At 38.9% G+C, this 19321-nt stretch overlaps 1 protein-coding gene across 1 annotated transcript in view; it reads right to left on the reverse strand.

The window, feature by feature from the left end:
* LOC103381460 (BRCA1 DNA repair associated) overlaps positions 1–19305 on the reverse strand; it is a 37766-nt gene extending 18461 nt beyond the window's left edge. The window contains exons 1-20 of the mRNA XM_008313797.3: positions 19049–19305; positions 18336–18427; positions 18194–18247; positions 17999–18079; positions 17802–17890; positions 17685–17721; positions 17500–17615; positions 14370–17006; positions 14002–14075; positions 12338–12461; positions 11924–11960; positions 9466–9569; positions 8639–8823; positions 8468–8555; positions 6683–6760; positions 6492–6532; positions 6063–6146; positions 3968–4025; positions 1690–1763; positions 711–771 (exon numbers count right to left, since the gene is read on the reverse strand). Of these exons, the coding sequence (XP_008312019.1) occupies positions 711–771; positions 1690–1763; positions 3968–4025; positions 6063–6146; positions 6492–6532; positions 6683–6760; positions 8468–8555; positions 8639–8823; positions 9466–9569; positions 11924–11960; positions 12338–12461; positions 14002–14075; positions 14370–17006; positions 17500–17615; positions 17685–17721; positions 17802–17890; positions 17999–18079; positions 18194–18247; positions 18336–18409 (4096 nt within the window). The 5' untranslated portion in view covers positions 18410–18427; positions 19049–19305. The remainder of the gene's footprint in view (positions 1–710; positions 772–1689; positions 1764–3967; positions 4026–6062; positions 6147–6491; positions 6533–6682; positions 6761–8467; positions 8556–8638; positions 8824–9465; positions 9570–11923; positions 11961–12337; positions 12462–14001; positions 14076–14369; positions 17007–17499; positions 17616–17684; positions 17722–17801; positions 17891–17998; positions 18080–18193; positions 18248–18335; positions 18428–19048) is intronic.
* Between the last annotated feature and the right edge of the window lie 16 nt (positions 19306–19321).

Here is a 19321-nt window from a genome sequence, read left to right on the forward strand (position 1 = left end):
GGATGTGAAAAAGGAAAAGTGGCATTAAATATGCAGGAGTGCGAGTAAGAATGCCAGGAGGGGTGAGGTGGGGTCGGGGGGGCATGGAGTCACTTCCTCCGATCAAACTGTCGGCCCTTCCTGTGCCACGTTATGCTCTCCTCTTACGTGGCCAACTCATCTCCGCATTACCTTCCCTAAGCTCCCGTCTGACATTTTCTTTGGGCCATCTCTCTGCCGCCTAACGTCCTTAACGCTCACTTTCCCGGCAAGTTGGCGTCTCTCGACCTCAGAATAAAAAAAAAAAAACTGTCCAATTTTGGCTGCGACTGTCGACTGCCGTTTCACTGCTCTGTCACTCTCCAACTGGTCCTCACATATGATTTCATGGCAGAACATGCCAGAGTCAGCCGTCTAATACGACATGATGCAGCATTCTGAATATACGAGCCAAATTAACATTTTCCTCATCTACTGGAGGCTGTTCCGACGAGATGACTCAACACAACAAACCTCATGGTAATACAGGGAGGAACTGCGGTGTGGAGATGGAGCAAGGACTCCCTCACATTCACACAGTAATGTTTTTAATGCGGCTAAAACTGGATTGAGTTAGGTTGCCTAAAATATCCTCTTCTAAAAACACAAAAAATTATTAATTACACCCTGAGCGACAGGTATTGATATAACTAGTAAAAAAACAGGTTGAAAGTCAAATATAAAAGACTTACTGCTGTTATTGGATGATGGTGCTGTCGGTCCGGATCCTACGATGAGGACCTGCTGGGACTTCTGTGGGATTATTGCATAAACAAGTTAGACTTCATTTGAGCTTTAAAAAGTCTAAAGGTGAAACATTTAGCAAATAAAAGCTGGTTGTCCAGCATGTTTAAAATATGCTTGGTTTTTTACACATAGGTCATTGTAAAAAAAAAAGAGAATGTATGTATGTATTAAATATCCACCATCATACCTAGTACTGTCATTCGATATACCATTACAAAATCCACTTTTAGGCTACATTATCATATATACTGTATTTCTAACCATGTCTATATACTTTATGTATGAGCAACACAAACTCTATCTTAATATTTCCCCTTTACCAGATCAGTGATTATGCTGCAGTGTGTTGGTCCGCATCGTAATGACTTGATTTGTGGATTTTTCAAAGCGAGCCAACTTTTCTTTGAAATAAGCGAGTGTTTATGCCTCTTTTGCTAACGTGACTAACATCTGAATAATATGGTTGTTGTTGTTTTTTCACAAGTTAACTCGTCACTGGGTCGTTAAATTCAGAAAACTGTCGATTAATGTTTGAACATCTTGAAAATGACAACATATTTCATGTGTTTATTTTTTCCATTCCAAACCAAGGGTGTTTATTTTTGTACAGCAGTGGAGCAACTGGATGGAAATAAATTCACATCAGAAAGCTAAAATTAGAAATGTACTAATTTCTACCACTTCAATGCGTTTGAGAGTTGTTGATGGGGCGTTACTGTAGGTTTTGAAATTATGATGTCCACAACAGGAAGCTAATCTAAATTTAGATTATTACTCTGTATTGTATAATCTGAGATTAAATATTTGTATGAAAAACCACAAAACAAAAAATTAAATGTTCCCAAAAAAAATTCTATTAAAAAAATAATAGATCTATTTAGGAGAAAGGTCATTTACGGTCCACTGGACACTCCGCTCTCTTACCTGTTTCTGGTCAAAGAGAAGTGGATCGTTAACTACCGCTGCTCCACAGAGCTCTGCCATCCACTCCATTTCATCTAGGTGGAAAAACAGACACACACACATACGGTGGAGAAGGTTTAAATATTACCAACAGGCGAACAACATTTTTTTACTCTTTCTCCTCTGCTCCTGCTAAGCCTGTGGGGATACAGACAAAGCAGACTCAGCCCAGTCTTCTTTAGACTGATGGAAAATAGATCAATATTTCTGTCTCCACTCAGATCAATATGCACATCTCATTTAATAAGACATCGCACATTCAACCGGCTTTATCAGATTCTGTCCATCTCGAGCTACGCCGCAGTTATAACCTTCAGGATGGTTCAAATTCACCAGTTTTCTTGGCACGTTAACTTTGACATTTCAGCACTGGATCAACATGTGGTACGGCCCGTGTAGAAAACCCCAGGATCTAACATGCAAATGTGTGCGACTTAATAATGGATGAAATCCTGCTAGGATGATGAAAACTGACTCCGTCCTCATGTTTGTGCCATGTCTAAGACGGTCTTTAAAGCTTGTCACGCGAGCCAGCAGATGTCGGCCCATTAGCGCGGCATCATCGATCTGGCAGTCAGCAGGAGGATGCAGCAGGAGCACTTTAAGAGCCTCGGGAAGACGGAAACAGTCAGCCTCCTGAGACCTCCGCTCATGAGCTATGTGTCCACTCATTTAAGCTGTACGCTTGAAGCGGAAAAAGTCAATTGTACGAGGGGGCAGATTTCTCCCCACCCATGATAGTTATTATGAGATTCTAATAAGGCCGGTGTCACGGAGAAAAAAAGATAACAATTATATCAAGAGAGAAGAAAAGCAGAAGGTTTTTAGTCGAAATGCAAAAACACACCGAAAATATTTTCAGAGACAAACTATAGGCGACCTGTGGAAACCATTAAAAGTGCAGTGTGAAGTGACAGCACCACACCATAAGTGTCTCACAAAACTCCTACGTCGGTATCATCCCGTCAGCCTGTGGTCAACGTTCACTCCGCCCACACGCTGAGATCACTTGTCATTCATTTAAAGACTGCAGTGACAAAGGTTAAAAATACTGCACAGGTTTTAGGGCTCTTCTCACACCTGCGTTTTCAAACCCTCAGAACCACCCAAGGACGGTTTTATTGACGTTTGCATATTTTAAGAGAAACAAAAGTCTGTCTTTAAGGGTTAAAATCCTTCTGTAATTAGAAATACTTGGTAAAGCAGTTTAGTGCTTTCCTTACGGAATAAAAAAAAGCAAACGCTAATGCAGTAACCACTAGAACACAGCTCTTCAAATTTAAAATGTATGATTCCTCAAACATCAATGAAATCACTGGTGGAAAAAATGTCATGCTCTAACGTTTTGTCTTGAAACGACGATGCCACTTAACATGCACAGGCTGGAAAATCGTTAGTAAAAGATTTTTTTATGGCAAAAAAGCTGTATGAATGTATTTATTTAATTGTGAGAATGACTTGACTGAAGCGTTGGAGACATATTCAACTGTTATCTACAACAAAGTACTGAGCCACATCAGTTTTCAGTACATATTTTCTGTCTAAGCAATATCTGAGTCCGAATCCAACCACATGAAAAAGATGAGCATTACCATAAAGGTCACGTTTAAAAAAGGCTGCAGCTTAAATTAGATTTGGGATTTGGGTGATTTGAAAGAGCAAAACAAAGAAACGGACCAAAATCTGCATGTGATATTTACAAGGCCGAGACCAACAGTTCCGAGACAGAAGTTACAACATCAAAAATGTGTCCGATGTGAATAACTACCAAATTTTAAGATGTCTCCCAGGCATCTGGAACATCTTGACAAGTTTTATCATTATTTCGTCAGGTTTTTCAACCCCGTTTTAAAAAGCGAACGTAAAAAGAAATATGTCATAATTACTACAGATTTTGGTCGACACAGAAGGAAAAAAAGGACAATCTGAAAAACACACTAAGAACTTAGTGTTATTTAGTGTTACTTACATCAATTCATTTGTCTTGGAATTTTACCCTCTCCGTCTCAACAATACGTTGGGCTCTAAGATTTATATAACAAGCAGGTAAAGACCTGTACCTAAATGTGTTTGTAACGTGCAGCTAAAAGCCACCTGTCAGCGAATCAAACGTCACTATGTACGAACCAACAACCGCCACATTTCTGTAGACTGTCAGCCTATTGCTAATATGTGTCACTTTTTTTTTTACATAAAAATGTGATAAAATGTGAAATTCCATGCTGTCTGTGTGGTTTACCTCTGGCCATGTCTGTGAACGATTCGTGGAAGCAGATCTTGTAACCTCTCATGAGCAACTACGGATGGAGAGAGAAGAGCAACGTAAGTTTATAATACGAACAGTAAAAGGTAATATACAGTAACATGATGAAAAAATCATTTTAACACATAGCAAACAATTATTGTTGGAAAATAAGGAGATCTACAAGAATACTGCACTCTATGGAACTCAACAGAGTAACGCCGTATACCAGGGCTCAAGAACTATATTTGTCAGAGGGCCTCACACTCGAGTAAAACTAAGGGAAAAAAAATCAATTTTTTTGTCTAATATTACACCTCAATGTTGTTGTAACATAATGATTTTGAAATCTAATTTTTTGTCTAATATTACACCTCGATGTTGTTGTAACATAATGATTTTGAAATCCAGTCGCAAGTCAGAATGGATGGTTCTATGGGCTGGAGGCTGCCAGTTGATGATCACTGCAGTATAAGTCATACAGAGTATTTTGCTTTCACTATAAATGACCTGACTTCAGGAAACATTGTTTTACCGCACGCGGGATCAATAAGCCCGAGAAGGGAAAGTTAAATTGTTTTCTTCAGTCATGGTGACTGCAAAAAAATAAATAAATAAAGGAAACTGCACCACTTTCATCACCGTCTCATATGGAGTAGTACCAGATGGTGGTGTTTGGATGATGAATGTCTGGGCTGCTGGAGAGCGAAATACAAATTTCTCGCAGCCCTGTCTGTCTGAAGCCGTCATTAGCCAGAGGTGCTCAGTGAGATGAAAAAGTGTATCTGTTACAGATTTTTAATTTAGACAACCATCAATGTCCTTCAGGACAGGAGGTGTGAGTGTGTGTGTGTGTGTGTGTATCTGAGATAAACACACACTGAATGCCCGTCCGATTCCCTAATCATCAGCATTCAACTGACACTCTCCATGTCCATTTCATCTGTTAGTCAGGTTGCCTAAGGAGAATGTGAACAGTACGGTCAGTCTGGCACCATCAGAGTGTTAATGCAGTGATGAAGCGCACTCGCTATCGCTCACTATTTCAATTAGCACAGGTTCTTCTAAGGTAGCAGGCGCGGCTGACGTGAGTTGTCGCCATTTTTTTTAATTTTCCCCATCAGTGACAACACCAGACTGCTGGCCTTACACCAGGGTAAAAAAAAAAGAAATTACCTTCAGCTTTCAACAACATGGTCTGAGTGTAAAGGCGTGAGGAGAGAGGTGACGGAGGGTCAAGTGCTTCCTTTTTGTACATGCTGACTTACAAAGAATCTAAGTGGAAGCAGTGTTTTCTAAGAGTGTTAGGCCTCAGGACACCAACAGAATGAAGAGACTTCTTTTATATGGTGAGGAAGAAAAGAAAAAAAGCAAAGTACTCAGGTGACATCAGGATCTTCAATATTTTCAGGTATAGCTATATTTGTGTCTAGCGGTTGCACATGCAAGGTTAAAAATAAATGTTTGTCTCATATTTGACCCAGAATTATTTTTTTATCATTTAGATTGAGATAATCCATATTTTTCCCCTCAGGTATTCTAAATTTCATATCTCTATTTGCAATGTCTTATCTGCGTGAAGTGCACAAAAATATCATCACACCAGAACCACATTTCCTAAAAGTGATTCTTTTTTTTTCCTTTAGGGGTTTCCACAGTGATAATCTGCATATCAAAAAAACAGTGTTTATCAGTATTATTAGTCACTAAGAAAAATCTCATTTACTTTTATGTGAATATACTGTAAACATCAACAACATATAGACATACATGCAAAAAAAAAAGGAAATTGTGCAAATACTAAACCTTTGGAGAGTACTGCACAGATTCTCAGATACAAGGGGAGGAGAGGCTGTAAAACACTATAGCCTGGAAATAATAATCTATCAAGGTAATTGCTTTCAGTTTTTTTTTCTTTTCATGTATAAAAGTACAGATTGACGAAGCAATTACCACAACAGGCTGTTTGTGTGAACTGTTTCTGCTCTGTGAAAGTGCTTACTTAAACTTTTGACGAAAAACGACTTTTATGAGAAGTGAACACTGTGTGTATCTAGGTGCAGGAGTCCCGTGTGGGGGTGACCCGACTCACATTACTGTCCTCAGTTGTACGTGCTCTTGTAGGACCCTGGTGGTTTGGTCCATTCACCATATCACCTTTCACTTCAAACAGACGCTGTTAAAGAAAAAACAGAAGACATTAGAGCCTTTGTACCGAATATAAAATACACAAGTCGGAACAACAACTTCATAGTTTTTTATATTCAGCCTTATGTTCATCTTACAAGTTTTGGGGATACCATTTAAAATGTACTGCCCCCGGGTCAAGAATCAAACTCCTCAGTGAAGGTTCAGATGCAGTGACTGCCAAAGCTATTGGGTGACTAATAATTTATGTGATGTCAGAGCTAAGCTTGTGGAGAGAATCACCATGAGGCATTAATTTAACATAGAGTTCAACAGAGATGTAACCAAAAAGTCAGCGGCGTGCAAATTCAAAGATCACGTTCACACGACGTACCTCATCCAGGAGCTTTTTTTGTTTCACGCATTCGGACACCCCTGCGGAGAGGAGTGAAGAACGAGACCTTAACAAACTGACATTTTACTGTATACCGTTTTACCAGCAGCACCGGTATCATCTCGTATCCAAACTAAAAGTTCTTATCCCGTCACTGACGTGGCCTCGGAGTGAAGTGAACCAGGACTTACAGTTGAAGCTCAAGACCCACTTTCTGCCTGCGATGCCGAGGAAGTATTTCAGCGTTCGCTGGCAGACCAGATGTTCATCTGTCAGAGACAAAAGATCAGGCACGCAGGCATGAAAATATAAACAGGAACTGTAGGCCATCCTTCACAAGGATGCACGCACACATATCAGTAGACACTGTTACACACTTGCATCAATGCTATTGCCAACATTAGGGAAAATACAGTGTGAGAAATACAAATATTTATTATTTTTTGTGCCAACTTAATTATATTCAAAAGTAAAATCAAGTTGACAAAAGATGCATCAGCACTGTGTGTGATTAAACTGCATGTTGTGTCTTATATTATTATATACATATTAAATAATTAATACAATTGGTTTGTATTTGTCATCTAGTACATCATCCTATAATATAACATCTTAAAATATTTCCCAAAACCTCAGATCCTGACCCACAACTGGAGATGTTGTCCCACGTGTACATTGGTTTCATCCCAGTACTCCAGTTATTCTAACATCTAACTGAATGCAACATTACTGTAGGTTAACTGGCTACAACATCAGTTGTTTGTCTTTACATGTGGCCCTGTGATGGACTGGTTAACTGTCCAGGGTAGAGCCCTGCCCCGCCAGTTGACTCCTGGGATTGACTCCAGCTCCTCAACTGTATTTTGAAAATGATTACGTTGTACAAGACAAAGATGAAGCGTATAATATTACATGCGAAATGTCAATTTATGTTTTTATTTGACCAAAAGATGTAAAACGATTGTATACTGTTACAAATGCTAAAAGAAAACAAAGATTCATTTTTCCTTTAAAGAAAAATGGTACGGCAAATACTTTGTTTGATAGTTTGAAAAGAAAAATGTTTGACTAACTTAAAAGAAAAATCCAGCAAATCTTCAAAGCTAAGTCATCTTGCTCCTTTTTGACCTGCAAACTAAAACTCTCACTCTTTTTCTGGGCATATGAGGAAAACAAGCTCTCATTAAATACAGTGGTAAACATACTGCTTTGGAGAGAGTATGCTTTGAAATAAAAAAAAAAGAGAATCAATCACGGGGGATAATTAGCTACAAGTGCGTGAATGGAAGAGTGTGTGTGGGTAAGAGAAACACTGAGCTCGTCTGCGAGGAGTGCTTTCAAAAACACTTTACATGTACAGAGGAAAGGCAAGGGTTATTACTGAGGAATTAACCTGTGCAGTTTAAAAGGAGGTTTCATTGTGTTATTGCCTGGAAGAATTTTTAAAAGGTCAAATAAATTGATTTGCAAAAGGTACAGAATGTTTATGTTAACACCACAGAGCGCTGCTGCTGCTGCGAAGCAGGGGACATCTTTCGGAGACGCCTCAGTTTCTCATGCATGAAAAGCTCAGATTTTTTATTTATCATTCTAAACTAACAAATAAAACAAACCAGTACGATGGGAACATTTTATTTTTTAACAACTTATCTTCCCATTAACAGTTGCCTTAGAATTTGGCGAACAAATATATTCTCCTACAAAGGACAAATAACTAATTTTGCCTTTGTTAGATACTACATTTCACAGAAATGAAGCTGCACTGTGTACACGCACGATTTATTACCAATGAACAATCAATAATAAAACAAATGTGAGGTTGTTTTCAAGCTGCAACATTGGCTTTCTTTCGTTTGTGTTGTTTTTTTGGGAACTTTTTGCCCTCTATTATGGCTCCCAAGCCTCTTTCGGTGTCTATCCGCCGTAAGTCAAGGCCCCTCATTGTAAAATTAAACCGTGTCTATGGACATATTTACCTGTGTGCATTATGACATGAGTCACCTCTGGTGTCACCTGAGGAACCACGCGACCTCCGACAGACTTGGCAAACTTTTTCACCGTAATCTGGCAAAATATACGACAAAAAAAGTCTTTTTAGTCCATGGTTCCTCAACCATTACTCCTCAGCCATTAAACTAGTACTGTACCTGTTCAATGGGTCCTAGTCCAGACAGGACCAGCACCAGTTTGGGTTTTGTCCTGTCCTTAGGGGGTGTGTCATTCTCTTTGTCCTCTCGTGCATCAGACGGTGGAGCACAGCTCTTTGGTGTTTTGGTTGTTGAACTAACAAATGTCTTTGCCTTTGAGGGGTCAGTGGTCGATGTGCTCAGCCCTGTGTGCAAAACAGTACCAACACAGTAAAAAAAAAAGAAAAAAAAAAAGAAAGAAAGAAAGAAAATCTCCAACTATATTTGTCAGCAGGGCACGTATTTTTCTGGACAAACATCTTTAGGGCTGGAGACTCAAATAAAATGAAATAAAAATCTAAGAGCAGTAAACGTCTTAAAGTTGGAGAAGAGCAACCTGAACCTAAGGTGGACTGATGGTCCAACACAGCTGACGTAGACCAGAAAGTAAATGCTCACAATAAGAATATACAAGCAGAAGCCCAAACTTATGGTACACTTTAGAAGGACGGAGGATGGTTCTTTTTAATTGTCGTTGTAAAATTTTAATGTGTAGAAACACCTATCACTAACACCCCACCCATCCCATTTTGTTCAAGAAAACAGCTTATGCTGTATATGTTTACAAAGTTTAAAGTAAGGAAATAAAAAAAGGTTTTGCAAAAACTAATATAAAGTCAACAAATCTCCAGGAAACTCAAATAAAACAAAACAAATGATAACTGTTGATATTTTCTGATATTTGTTGATATTTTACAAAGTGACTAAATTATTGAATATTCACGATATTCAGTTTTTACTACAAAACCACAAAATACATTCAAAACGACACCAGCAGCCCTACTTACCCATGTCTGAAATGTTGTCTTGCTTTGACCCACTGGGCTGGTGGACATCTCTGTCATCAGAGTCTTTTGGGCTCGCCAAAGGATCGGCATCTGAAACGTCTGTCCTGTAAATAACATTATTTTAAAAAGTTTGATTATAATTTTGATAATATTTACCAAAACAATAAACTACTATTTAAAACCAGTGCTTGCTAGTCTTTTTGTCTACTGACTAATGCAACTGCAAGTACAGATGTTTCTTTGGCCTAGTGATAAAGGAAGCCACAGGAAGAACTTGGTTTGGACAAAGTGAGTGAGAACAACAAGTTTTCTCATTTTCAGCCTGCAGCAGAAGACATCAGCCATTAGAAGGTGAAATGCAAAGGTTTAAAGGTGTCACAGAAAACTCCTTACTTCCTGGCGAATATTTCCTATCATTAGACTTGTGTCTTTTCAGGTGAATTATCAGCAGCCCCTTACCAAAGATTAATGAGCCATGGATGAAAGTCAGTTTATCCTCTGCTCTCCCAGGACTAAATCATAGACATGATCACTTAATGTCTCCTGTTAAAGGGAAACAAATGATCAGTTCAGAAAGGTCAGGTGACTGACTTCATTGGTTGGAATATGTTTTTAATGTTTAACAAAAAAAAAACCCAGACAGGACAGTCTTCAAGATTATTTTTTCAATCTTTCTCTCAAGCCTTCAGTTCTCTTTCAACTAGTGCAGCATTTAGAGTCCTACGAGGAGGGAGGGAGGGAGGATCGGGGTAGCGAAGCAGTCAAGCGTGGGAGATAAATTACTGTGGCAACACAAGTTTCCCTCTAAGTGCTTTAAATGACACATACGATGCAGTCAGTAATGACTTTTTTATTCTCCACAGCATAAGCAGATTCTGGGTTCATTAGCGAGATTATCTGCCTGTCCTCTTAAGATGCATCACGCTCCGAAAACACAACTAGCAAAATGTGCGCACGCGCACGTGCACACAGACACAGTTTCACCATCAGTTACAGACTGAAAGAGAGCAATTACATGCCACTTGCTTCACTTATTTTCCTCCTTAATACGGCTGTGCTGAAGGAGAGCTCCATTTGAAATGAATTAACAATGTACACAACCCTCTGAGGAGAGAAATTCATTGCACCGGGCATATATTTATTAATTAATGTTTTCAAAGTTAGCTTTGATTTCAAGGACTTCTCCTCGCAATGAAGAACCTGAGTGGTCACGTGACACACTATAACCAGTGTTTTTCAACCTTGGGGTCGACTGAAATGTCTAGTAATGACTAGGAGGACAAAAAAAAAACACTCTCGGGTTGCAAGAAATTTGTCATGTCAAAATATGGTCACAAGGCAAAAAAGCAGTTGATGTTGATGAGCATTTAATGATTAATAATTATACTACAATAGGCTCAATGTTAATTGTTGTTCATTATATGGAAGTCCACAAACAGCTGAATACATTTAGCTTTTTCTGCCCGTGGTATACTGTTTTGTTTAAAAGGATAAACACTAGCATCAGACATTGGCCACAGAGGGAGGCAGAAAGCATGGCTGCGAGCCATTGTGACAGAATAACACTGTCCTGAATATTTTATCTCACTAATTAAGATATTTGTTTAATCTGTGGAGTAATCAATGAGTGGAATACCAAACTGTTATCTAGTTGAACCATCCTCTCTGGATTTCCAATTAACTGAGACTCTCAGGTGTGATCTCACAGGCCGCGTGAATAACTTCCTGCAAACAAAGAGTCATCCTATAGGAGGACTTGTTCTGTTCTCTAACAAGAGCTCTAAAAAATAAGGCTTAATGTGGAGCAGAATTAATTTGTTGTATAACTTGAGAAATACTGTAGACCAGTGGTGCTCAAAATGTAGATCGCAATTTACCAGTAGATCAAAAAGGGAGTGCTGGTAGATCATTAGGAATTAATATGCTGCAGTAAGGATAACATGTCTTTATTGAGAATGTATTTGGATATTTTCTGTCCTTAATATTTTTACTGTAATTTCCTAGCCTCGGATCAATAACTTTCATCGATCTATTTATTGTACACTACGAACAGACTTAAATAGTTCTGATACATCTGAGACACAAATTCAAACACTGAACATATCCTCACATTTGTTTTTCTCATTTTTCATTTTTCTCACAGTTGTTCCCAAAGAAGCCACTATGTACGTATTTTTGCCAACGTGGACAAACTGTATTCTGATACATCTGAGACACATATTCAAACACTGAACATGTCCTCACATCAGTTGTTCCCAAAGAAGCCACTATGTTGGAATACCGTATTTTTGCCAACGTGGACAAACTGTTGATTTCAGTGATAACTTCAGGCTGCCGTATGTAATACTTCATTTTCAACGGGTGGAAAATGTGACATGAGGACTAAACGTAAAATCAACACAATTTATAGCAGGACATGATGCATTTTGTCTCTTGTCACCTTCAATTCATTACTTACTTTTTTAAATCGTGGCTTGTGTCCTTGCAACAGGGCCCTGGAAAAAAAAAAAAAAAAAAACACAGACCATTAGCCAAATGAATGTTTCATCAATTCAGGTAATGAAACTCGAAAAGTTAAAAAAATATATACACTAGGGGAAGGTCAGAATGTTTTCTAGTCGCAAATACATGACAACCAATGACGGTTTATATTCACATTATTATGGATTTTCTCCCTGAAAGCTGTATTTTATTTTTTCCAATCAGCAGTTCAGAATAGCAAATGAATATAACATAAAAAAAAGCAATATTTCACATTTTAGAGGCTTGAACCACACTGCACAACATTTTGGCACTTGCAGTAAGAAATATCATTCAATGTTCTTTTCATTTCTCTAAAACATGTCCTACATTTGTTATGTGCCTACTGTACCTGTGGCTGGGTAGCTTTGATTTGTTTCTTTGGCAGGGCTGCTCTCTTTCTCCTGGAGAACCTCTGACACCAGCGCCATCAACTTCTCCAGCCTCACCAGCTCGTTCTGCATTTGTATCTTTTGCTTCAACGACAAGGAGGTAAAAGTAAAGCCCAGCGTGGTACTGTGTATTTCTCACCTTGACCTTCAGTAGCATCCCGCCTGAACAAATTCACATTTTAATAACGTCATTATGGCTACAGAAACCATTCATATTATGCAGAAATGTAGTATAACGTGTTGTTATATACAATACATCATAAAAATAAAATATTCTAGTTCTAACAAGCCACTGCAAGTCACCTGGTGCAGTTTGCTACACTTAAGACGTGCGTTTTCTGATATGCCAGTTTGATGCCAACTCAAAATGTGATTTGTTAAAGAAACAATCTCATAGCTATTTATTTTAGGCTCCCAGCGCTCGCACTGCTGATTCCGAAAGTCTTAGGGCAGATTTACTTCAACCTGGCAACACATGAGGCTGAAATATAAATATATGCATATAAATATTCATGATAAATATATTGAAGTCATTGATACTGTTTAGGCCAGCAGAGAGGGGCTTGCTGGCCTTCATGGTACGCCACTGGTAAAGCTCAACAGCTCATTATAAAAGGTGAGTCATGCACTTGGATTACTAAGGAACAGGAACCAGAAAGCAGGAAGGACTTGCTGCAGAGTATCAGTTATAAGACATAATGAAAGGTTACTGTCCTGAATGCACTGCTGGTGTCCTGCTCTGACACTTAAGACCATTGTCAGCCAGTGAGTGTGAACCCACATGCTGCCCAATAATCTCTGCTGCTTATTCATCCACACAGTGGTTAATGAGGACAACACCAGACAAAGAGGGGATTACATAATGTCAGAGATGTTAGAGGGGATTTTGATAACAAGAGAGAGAGAGAGAGAGACACAAGTGTAAGCCGTTTTTCCTCCGTTTGGGGTTAGTTTGGAAAAGCAGACTTTTACTCGAGTGTAAAGTACAAGTGCATGGATTACAAATGTCATTAAATGCCAAGCGCCTTCTTAACCGGCGGGTGAGAAACTTTAACTTGGAGACAAATACAGTCAGTGGATTAAAGTGAGAGAGCCAGAAGATGGATGGAGGTAGAAAACAAGAATCATCTCTGAGGCAGTGTTTCCTCCGATGTAAATGAAATGCAATTTGGAAAGCTGCTGAGAGAGACATATTTTACTGAGCAAGGTAGTCCTTCATCCTGGAGCTGACAGTACCAAGTTAACAAACGTAGTGGCTGCCCTCTATGGGACGCAATGTACCAGTGCATTGTGAGGAAGCACAGGACATGGAAAGTGAACAAAGAAACGATAACGTTCCACTAAATAATATTAATGACTTAAACACTTGCTCAGGGCTTTTTTTGTATACCTTATATTAAGTAATAAATGTAGGACACTGTTCTTACATGTTCTTTGTGGATTTGGAGATGATCTGAGTACCACTGGTTTATTTGTGGCTTCACAACAAAAATATCTGAAACTGAATACTAAAAGTTTCAGTCTTCTTATTCCAACATTCAGTTCCTTTTCTTTTTTGATCCAATTTTAGGAACCTTCTTGCGTGCCGTACAATTTGAAAGAAAGTAACAAAGAGTTAATCTACCTGGGTCACAAGAACGTTGCTTGAATATTCTGATGACTCCATGGAAACGCTGTTGGGATTTACTGGAACGTCACCTGAGGAAAGGATACAATCAAATTTCTTTGCGTCTGAATGCATTGGGAAATTTGTTTTTCCAGCGAAATAAATAAACCTGTTCGGTGTGAAACAACTGAGTAAGCATTACTCAGCAGATATTCAAACCACAATGTTCTTTTACACCGTGATATAACAATAAAAAAATATTTGAAGTTCTTTGTAAGTAACTTAGTTAGTAAAGATTTACTGTGCACACGTTGTTGTGCAATGTTTACTTTTACAACGGCACAAGAGTTGTACAACTTTGTTTCAAAGGCAACATTTTTACTCACATTGCTCTGGCGTGCCAAACAGATCCACAGAAGCTTGACTGTCGTCGACATAGTCTGGACTCGGGCAAGAAGGTGGAGGTCTTAACTCTTCTGCTGCCTCAGGAGTGACACACACATACTCACTTGTAGCACCTTCACTGGTGTCACGCTGCTCCTGGGCCGCAGCAACTGGAACAGAAGCCTTTCCCAGAAACTGAGAAAAACTCGGCAGCTCTTCTTTGGATCCACTGCAATCAGACTCTGACGAAGACTCCAGCAATTGGATCCTCCTCTTCTTCGTCTTCCGCCTCGGGTTGCTGTTTATGGATGAACTAGAACTCTGCAACTCCTCGTCACAGTTGCTCGGCTTGGTTTCCGTTGCCACCAGACCATCGGGGGTTAGAGAGTCTGCAGCTGAGATGTGTTCAGTCGTGTTACCTTGATCTTTCTCACCAGATGCAGAGTCATGTGATTCCTCTGACTTTCCAGTATCCCTCAGTGGAGAATCACACCGAATGTTAGGAATGTGAGAGCTCTCTAACACCTCGTGTGGCTCGGTCTGGTTAACGTCTACGTAGCAGAGTCGAGAATCCACTATTTGCGGCAGAACGGATAGATGAGGACTTTCCTTGTGAAGTTTTGACACTTTATTAGGAGTGAGAGCACTGCTGGGAATGCTTCTGGAGACAACTTCAGCTGCACTGCCCTGGCTCCAACAACAAGGGACAGGCATCACTGCTTCAGCCACTCCTTGAACTGGCATCTCTGTAGTTTTTCTTCCCAGGATAGATGAGTTAGACGGAGGAATCACATCATCAGACAATGAGTTTTCATCATCTTGTAAAGTGTCCTTGTTTGGAATTTCACATGTTTTTGAAATGTGCTTGTTTGAAGGTTCTTCTTCTTTTTCTTCAGCAGATGTAGAATCTTGCACAATTAGTTGATCCGAGGGGCGATTTCTTTTTATGTCTGGGCAACCGAGATGAAACGATTTCCTTTTTGTGGCTTTGAAACTCTGAAGCAGTTGCTCCGTGTCCACCTCACTGTCGTTCTTCTCCCCGTTTTCAGTCAGCGCACATTCAGTCTCACAAACCAATTTCCCCGACTCAATAACCTCTGATAAGTCACTGCTTGCTTTGTTGGTTTCGAATGTTGGCTGCACCACAGTTACATCAGCTGGACTTGCAGAAGTTGGGACCACAGCAACATCACGGGCAGCCCTGGTTTCTAAAGGGGCTTCGGTGTTCACCGGAACTTCTGCAACAGGCTCCTGTTCTGGGTGAGAACTTAGCTGATTAGCGTCCATGAGTTCAATTCCTCCTAAGTCTTGATCATAAACACATCCATTTCTTTTGGACATATTTTTTATATTCATCTTGTCAGGCGAATCCAGTTTATTGGTGGTTTTACCTTTACCTTCCTCCGGCGGATTCTCAACACTGTGGTGTTTTTCAGCGGAATTAATTTTCAACTTTGCTTTTCTTTGAACTTTTGAAACTTCTGTTGCGAATAGCTGAAGTCTTCTGCTTCTCCTTGTGCTCCTAATGAGGGTTTCTTGGTCATCACTACTGGGATAGTTTTCAATTTGTACCTGAACTTGTTCTGACCTCAAGCTCAATTTTGAATTGGATTCTGCATTCGGCACTCCAACCAAAACCAGAGGATTGGAAACTTTCGACTGAGTGTTTTTACCTTTTTTTCTGTCCGTTTTCTTGAGCTCAGATGTCTCTAACTCTGTTTCAGCTTGTTCCTGTAAATCACTGTCAACATGCTGCAGGGTGTTATTCATGTTAACCTTTGGAACTTGTTTTGCTTGCTGTTGTTTAAACCCAGACACAGCGACAATATCCTCATCTATGCTTTTATTTTCGTCAATTTCTGCCAAGTCCTGTAACTTTTCCCCGCACAAGTTGATGTCATTTTCCTCAACTTCTTCCATCTGTTCTGCTTCTTCAAAAATGTCACTACTAGAGTCATTTCTCCCTTCTGTTACTGACTGCATTGCATCTGAGTCACCTTGATCTTCATCTTCAGATCCTGTTTTCTGTTCGACTGAAGTTAATGCTTCATCACCAGCAGGAGGCAAGGGACAGACAAGTCTCCTTCTTTCCTTCCTTCTCTTGTAGACAGCTCCAAAGACACGCTCTTCAAGGGCCTTAGAACGATCCTCTCTCTTCACGTCACTAATCTGCAGGTGCACATCTATTGTTGAAGTAGAAGAAGAGCTGTCGGAGTCATCCTTCTTGTTGTCCTCCTCCGACACCGAACTTCCTTCAGGAGGAACTTTCAGAAGCCACTCTGCAACTTTCTGTAGACTTTTCTTCCGTTTCTCCTGATTAACCATGTCAGATCCCAAGTCCTTTTTCCTCTTTTTTCTTGAGGACTTTCTTACGGTTTGATTTTCAGTCTCTTTCGGAACTTCTAATAGAGATGCCTTCCTTGATTTTCCTGACCTACTTTTACCTTTAGTTTTGGTTGTCGCCTCCTCCATTGCATCGATCATGTCAGGATCCATTTGCTCCAAATTATCTGGTGAGCTGTGCAATTTCTTCTCAAAGGTAGGTGGGGCCTCACCGAGACCACTGTCCAGACCTTCGTTTCCTGCTGTCAGAGGACTTGAGTCTTCAAAGTCCATGAGCCTTGCAAATCCATTCTGAGCTGAAATATTAGACAGAAAATGTGACAATAAGAACAATTGCAGACTACAATCAGTGTTTCTCTTTCTCAAAATGACACAATAAGAGCAATTGCAGACTACAATCAGTGTTTCTCATTCCATATCACAGAAATGTATTCTGATTATTTACAATTATCTGTTAAATAATTTTCTTAACAACTAAGAAATTACAACACCTGCAGTTTAGGGCTACACCTGCTAATGATGATGATATTCATTCAGACCATGCTATTTATGAATGGAAGAAAACTAGAAAGTCAATAGTATTAAAAATCAACTGTTTGCGTTTTGTCCTCAGATTTGAAATATTCAGTTTACTGTTATAAATAAATAAAAACCCAAATTGAGGGATCAGTCAAATAGTAATAACTAATAATTTCACAGAAACTGATTATTCTAAAGTAATAAATTTAGTTCTTATTTTACACTGTTAAAAAAATAAAAAAGACATAAAAACTGAGACTGAAATTTTACCAGCTAGAGTTGACAAGGTGGACATAGGGAGATCATCACATTCTGCACGTTCAGAGACAGGTGTATCTCTAGATACCTCATTAGGGGGATGTGAAGCAGCCTCGGCGTCTGAGAGACTGCGTAGAAAATACAAATTACACTAATGATATTGTAAACAGGGAATATTGTTAATGGTGTTTTTTTACCTTGATTGTTTTTTTGGCATATAAGTTCCAGTGAAGTCTGAAAATGTAAAAGATTTTTTTGGTTATGACAAAGCAGATCATTGAAGCTAATTAAAAGAGTAAGTGATTTGATCTCACAGTTTGTCCCTGTGTCATGTTCATATCCCTGGATCATGTCCTGCAGTCCAGCTACCAGTTGCTGAAAACCAGAGCTTTCTCGCAAACTCCTGCAAATTTAGGGACAAGATTATATTTGTTTTTATGTTATACATTTTGTATTGTATATATGATTTTAAAATGATGCATTTCATCAGCTTTCGGAAGTTTTGTCCGACCTTTTAGTTATCTTGTTTTTACAAACTGGACAGTTGCTCTTGTTTTCTTTTGAGTTATCCAAAAGTTTGATGATACAAAATCTGAAAACAGAAACAACAATATATGTGCAATTTAATATATTCATATAAAGAGAAAGAGAGCCGTATAGAGATATGCAGATGTATATACATCCAAAACAGACAGATATTCTTTACTTGCAAAACTGATGGTCACACTTGGTAGACACTGGTTCTGTGAATAAATCCAAACTACATACAAAAGACAAACAGAATCTATTCAGATTATGACCTTAGCAATATAACTATATTTTGGTGTTATGAGTATTCCTGGACTCACCATATGGGACACTGCATTGTCTCCCACAACGCTGCTATCCCCTTTTTGACATCTGCAGCCTTCGGACCTTTCATGTTGAGTCTTATTAGGATCTGGAGACAAACATTCACAGGCACAGACAACACATTTTAAGAAAGAAGGAAAAATGACAGACTATTCTTGCACAGACAATGTCTTCGATATCTTTTGGGACAATTAATTCAATTTGGTTTTAATTTATTTCGCCACATAAAGAAAATGACAGTCAGTTATAGCTACAGGTAATGGTAAAGGAAGTTCTGGCAACAGTAAACACATTTCCAAAGGACAATATTAGGTTTATAATTTACAGCTTGAATATAAAACAAAACATATTTGAGGTGACTGACGACAAACATACAAACACAGTTTTTACATACACATTCTTACAACAGCGCATTGAAAAAGTTCTTAACTTCTTAACTTCAGTTGTCACTACCGAAGAATGAATGTGCACATTGGCATTGAAGTATTTAATCGCTTCCAATGCTGATTTGTCAAGATTTAAGCTTGCTAGCTCTTTACGTGATTTAATAATGGACATGGCGATTTGTATGGATGGAATACACGAGTCAACGATGGACGGACAACTATGCAGTGCTACACATAAAATGACACGAACACGTAAAAACAAACTGTATTCTACTGTGAAACGTAAGAATGGATAAATAAAACAGAAGAATCGAAATATTTACCTTGTTTTTGTGAGATTTAAAACGTCACCGGAAAAACACACCAGCTTTAGTTTTCCCGCAACTATAATCTTCTTCGGCTTTACATATTGAGGGTATCTGTCATAAATGTTACACTGCCATCTAATGTGCGCAGAGGGAAACAGTTCAAGTCACGTTGAAAATGCAATCTTTCATCTTCTTCAATAATCGTTTTTATTTTTGTTTGTTTGTTTTGGTGCAGTGGTAGTGGCATTTAGTAATAATAATAATAAAAGTTAGGTTGAACTTAGGAAC

Source organism: Cynoglossus semilaevis, chromosome 8 (assembly GCF_000523025.1).
Source record: "Cynoglossus semilaevis isolate Cse_v1.0 chromosome 8, Cse_v1.0, whole genome shotgun sequence".
Classification (NCBI taxonomy): Eukaryota; Metazoa; Chordata; class Actinopteri; order Pleuronectiformes; family Cynoglossidae; genus Cynoglossus; species Cynoglossus semilaevis.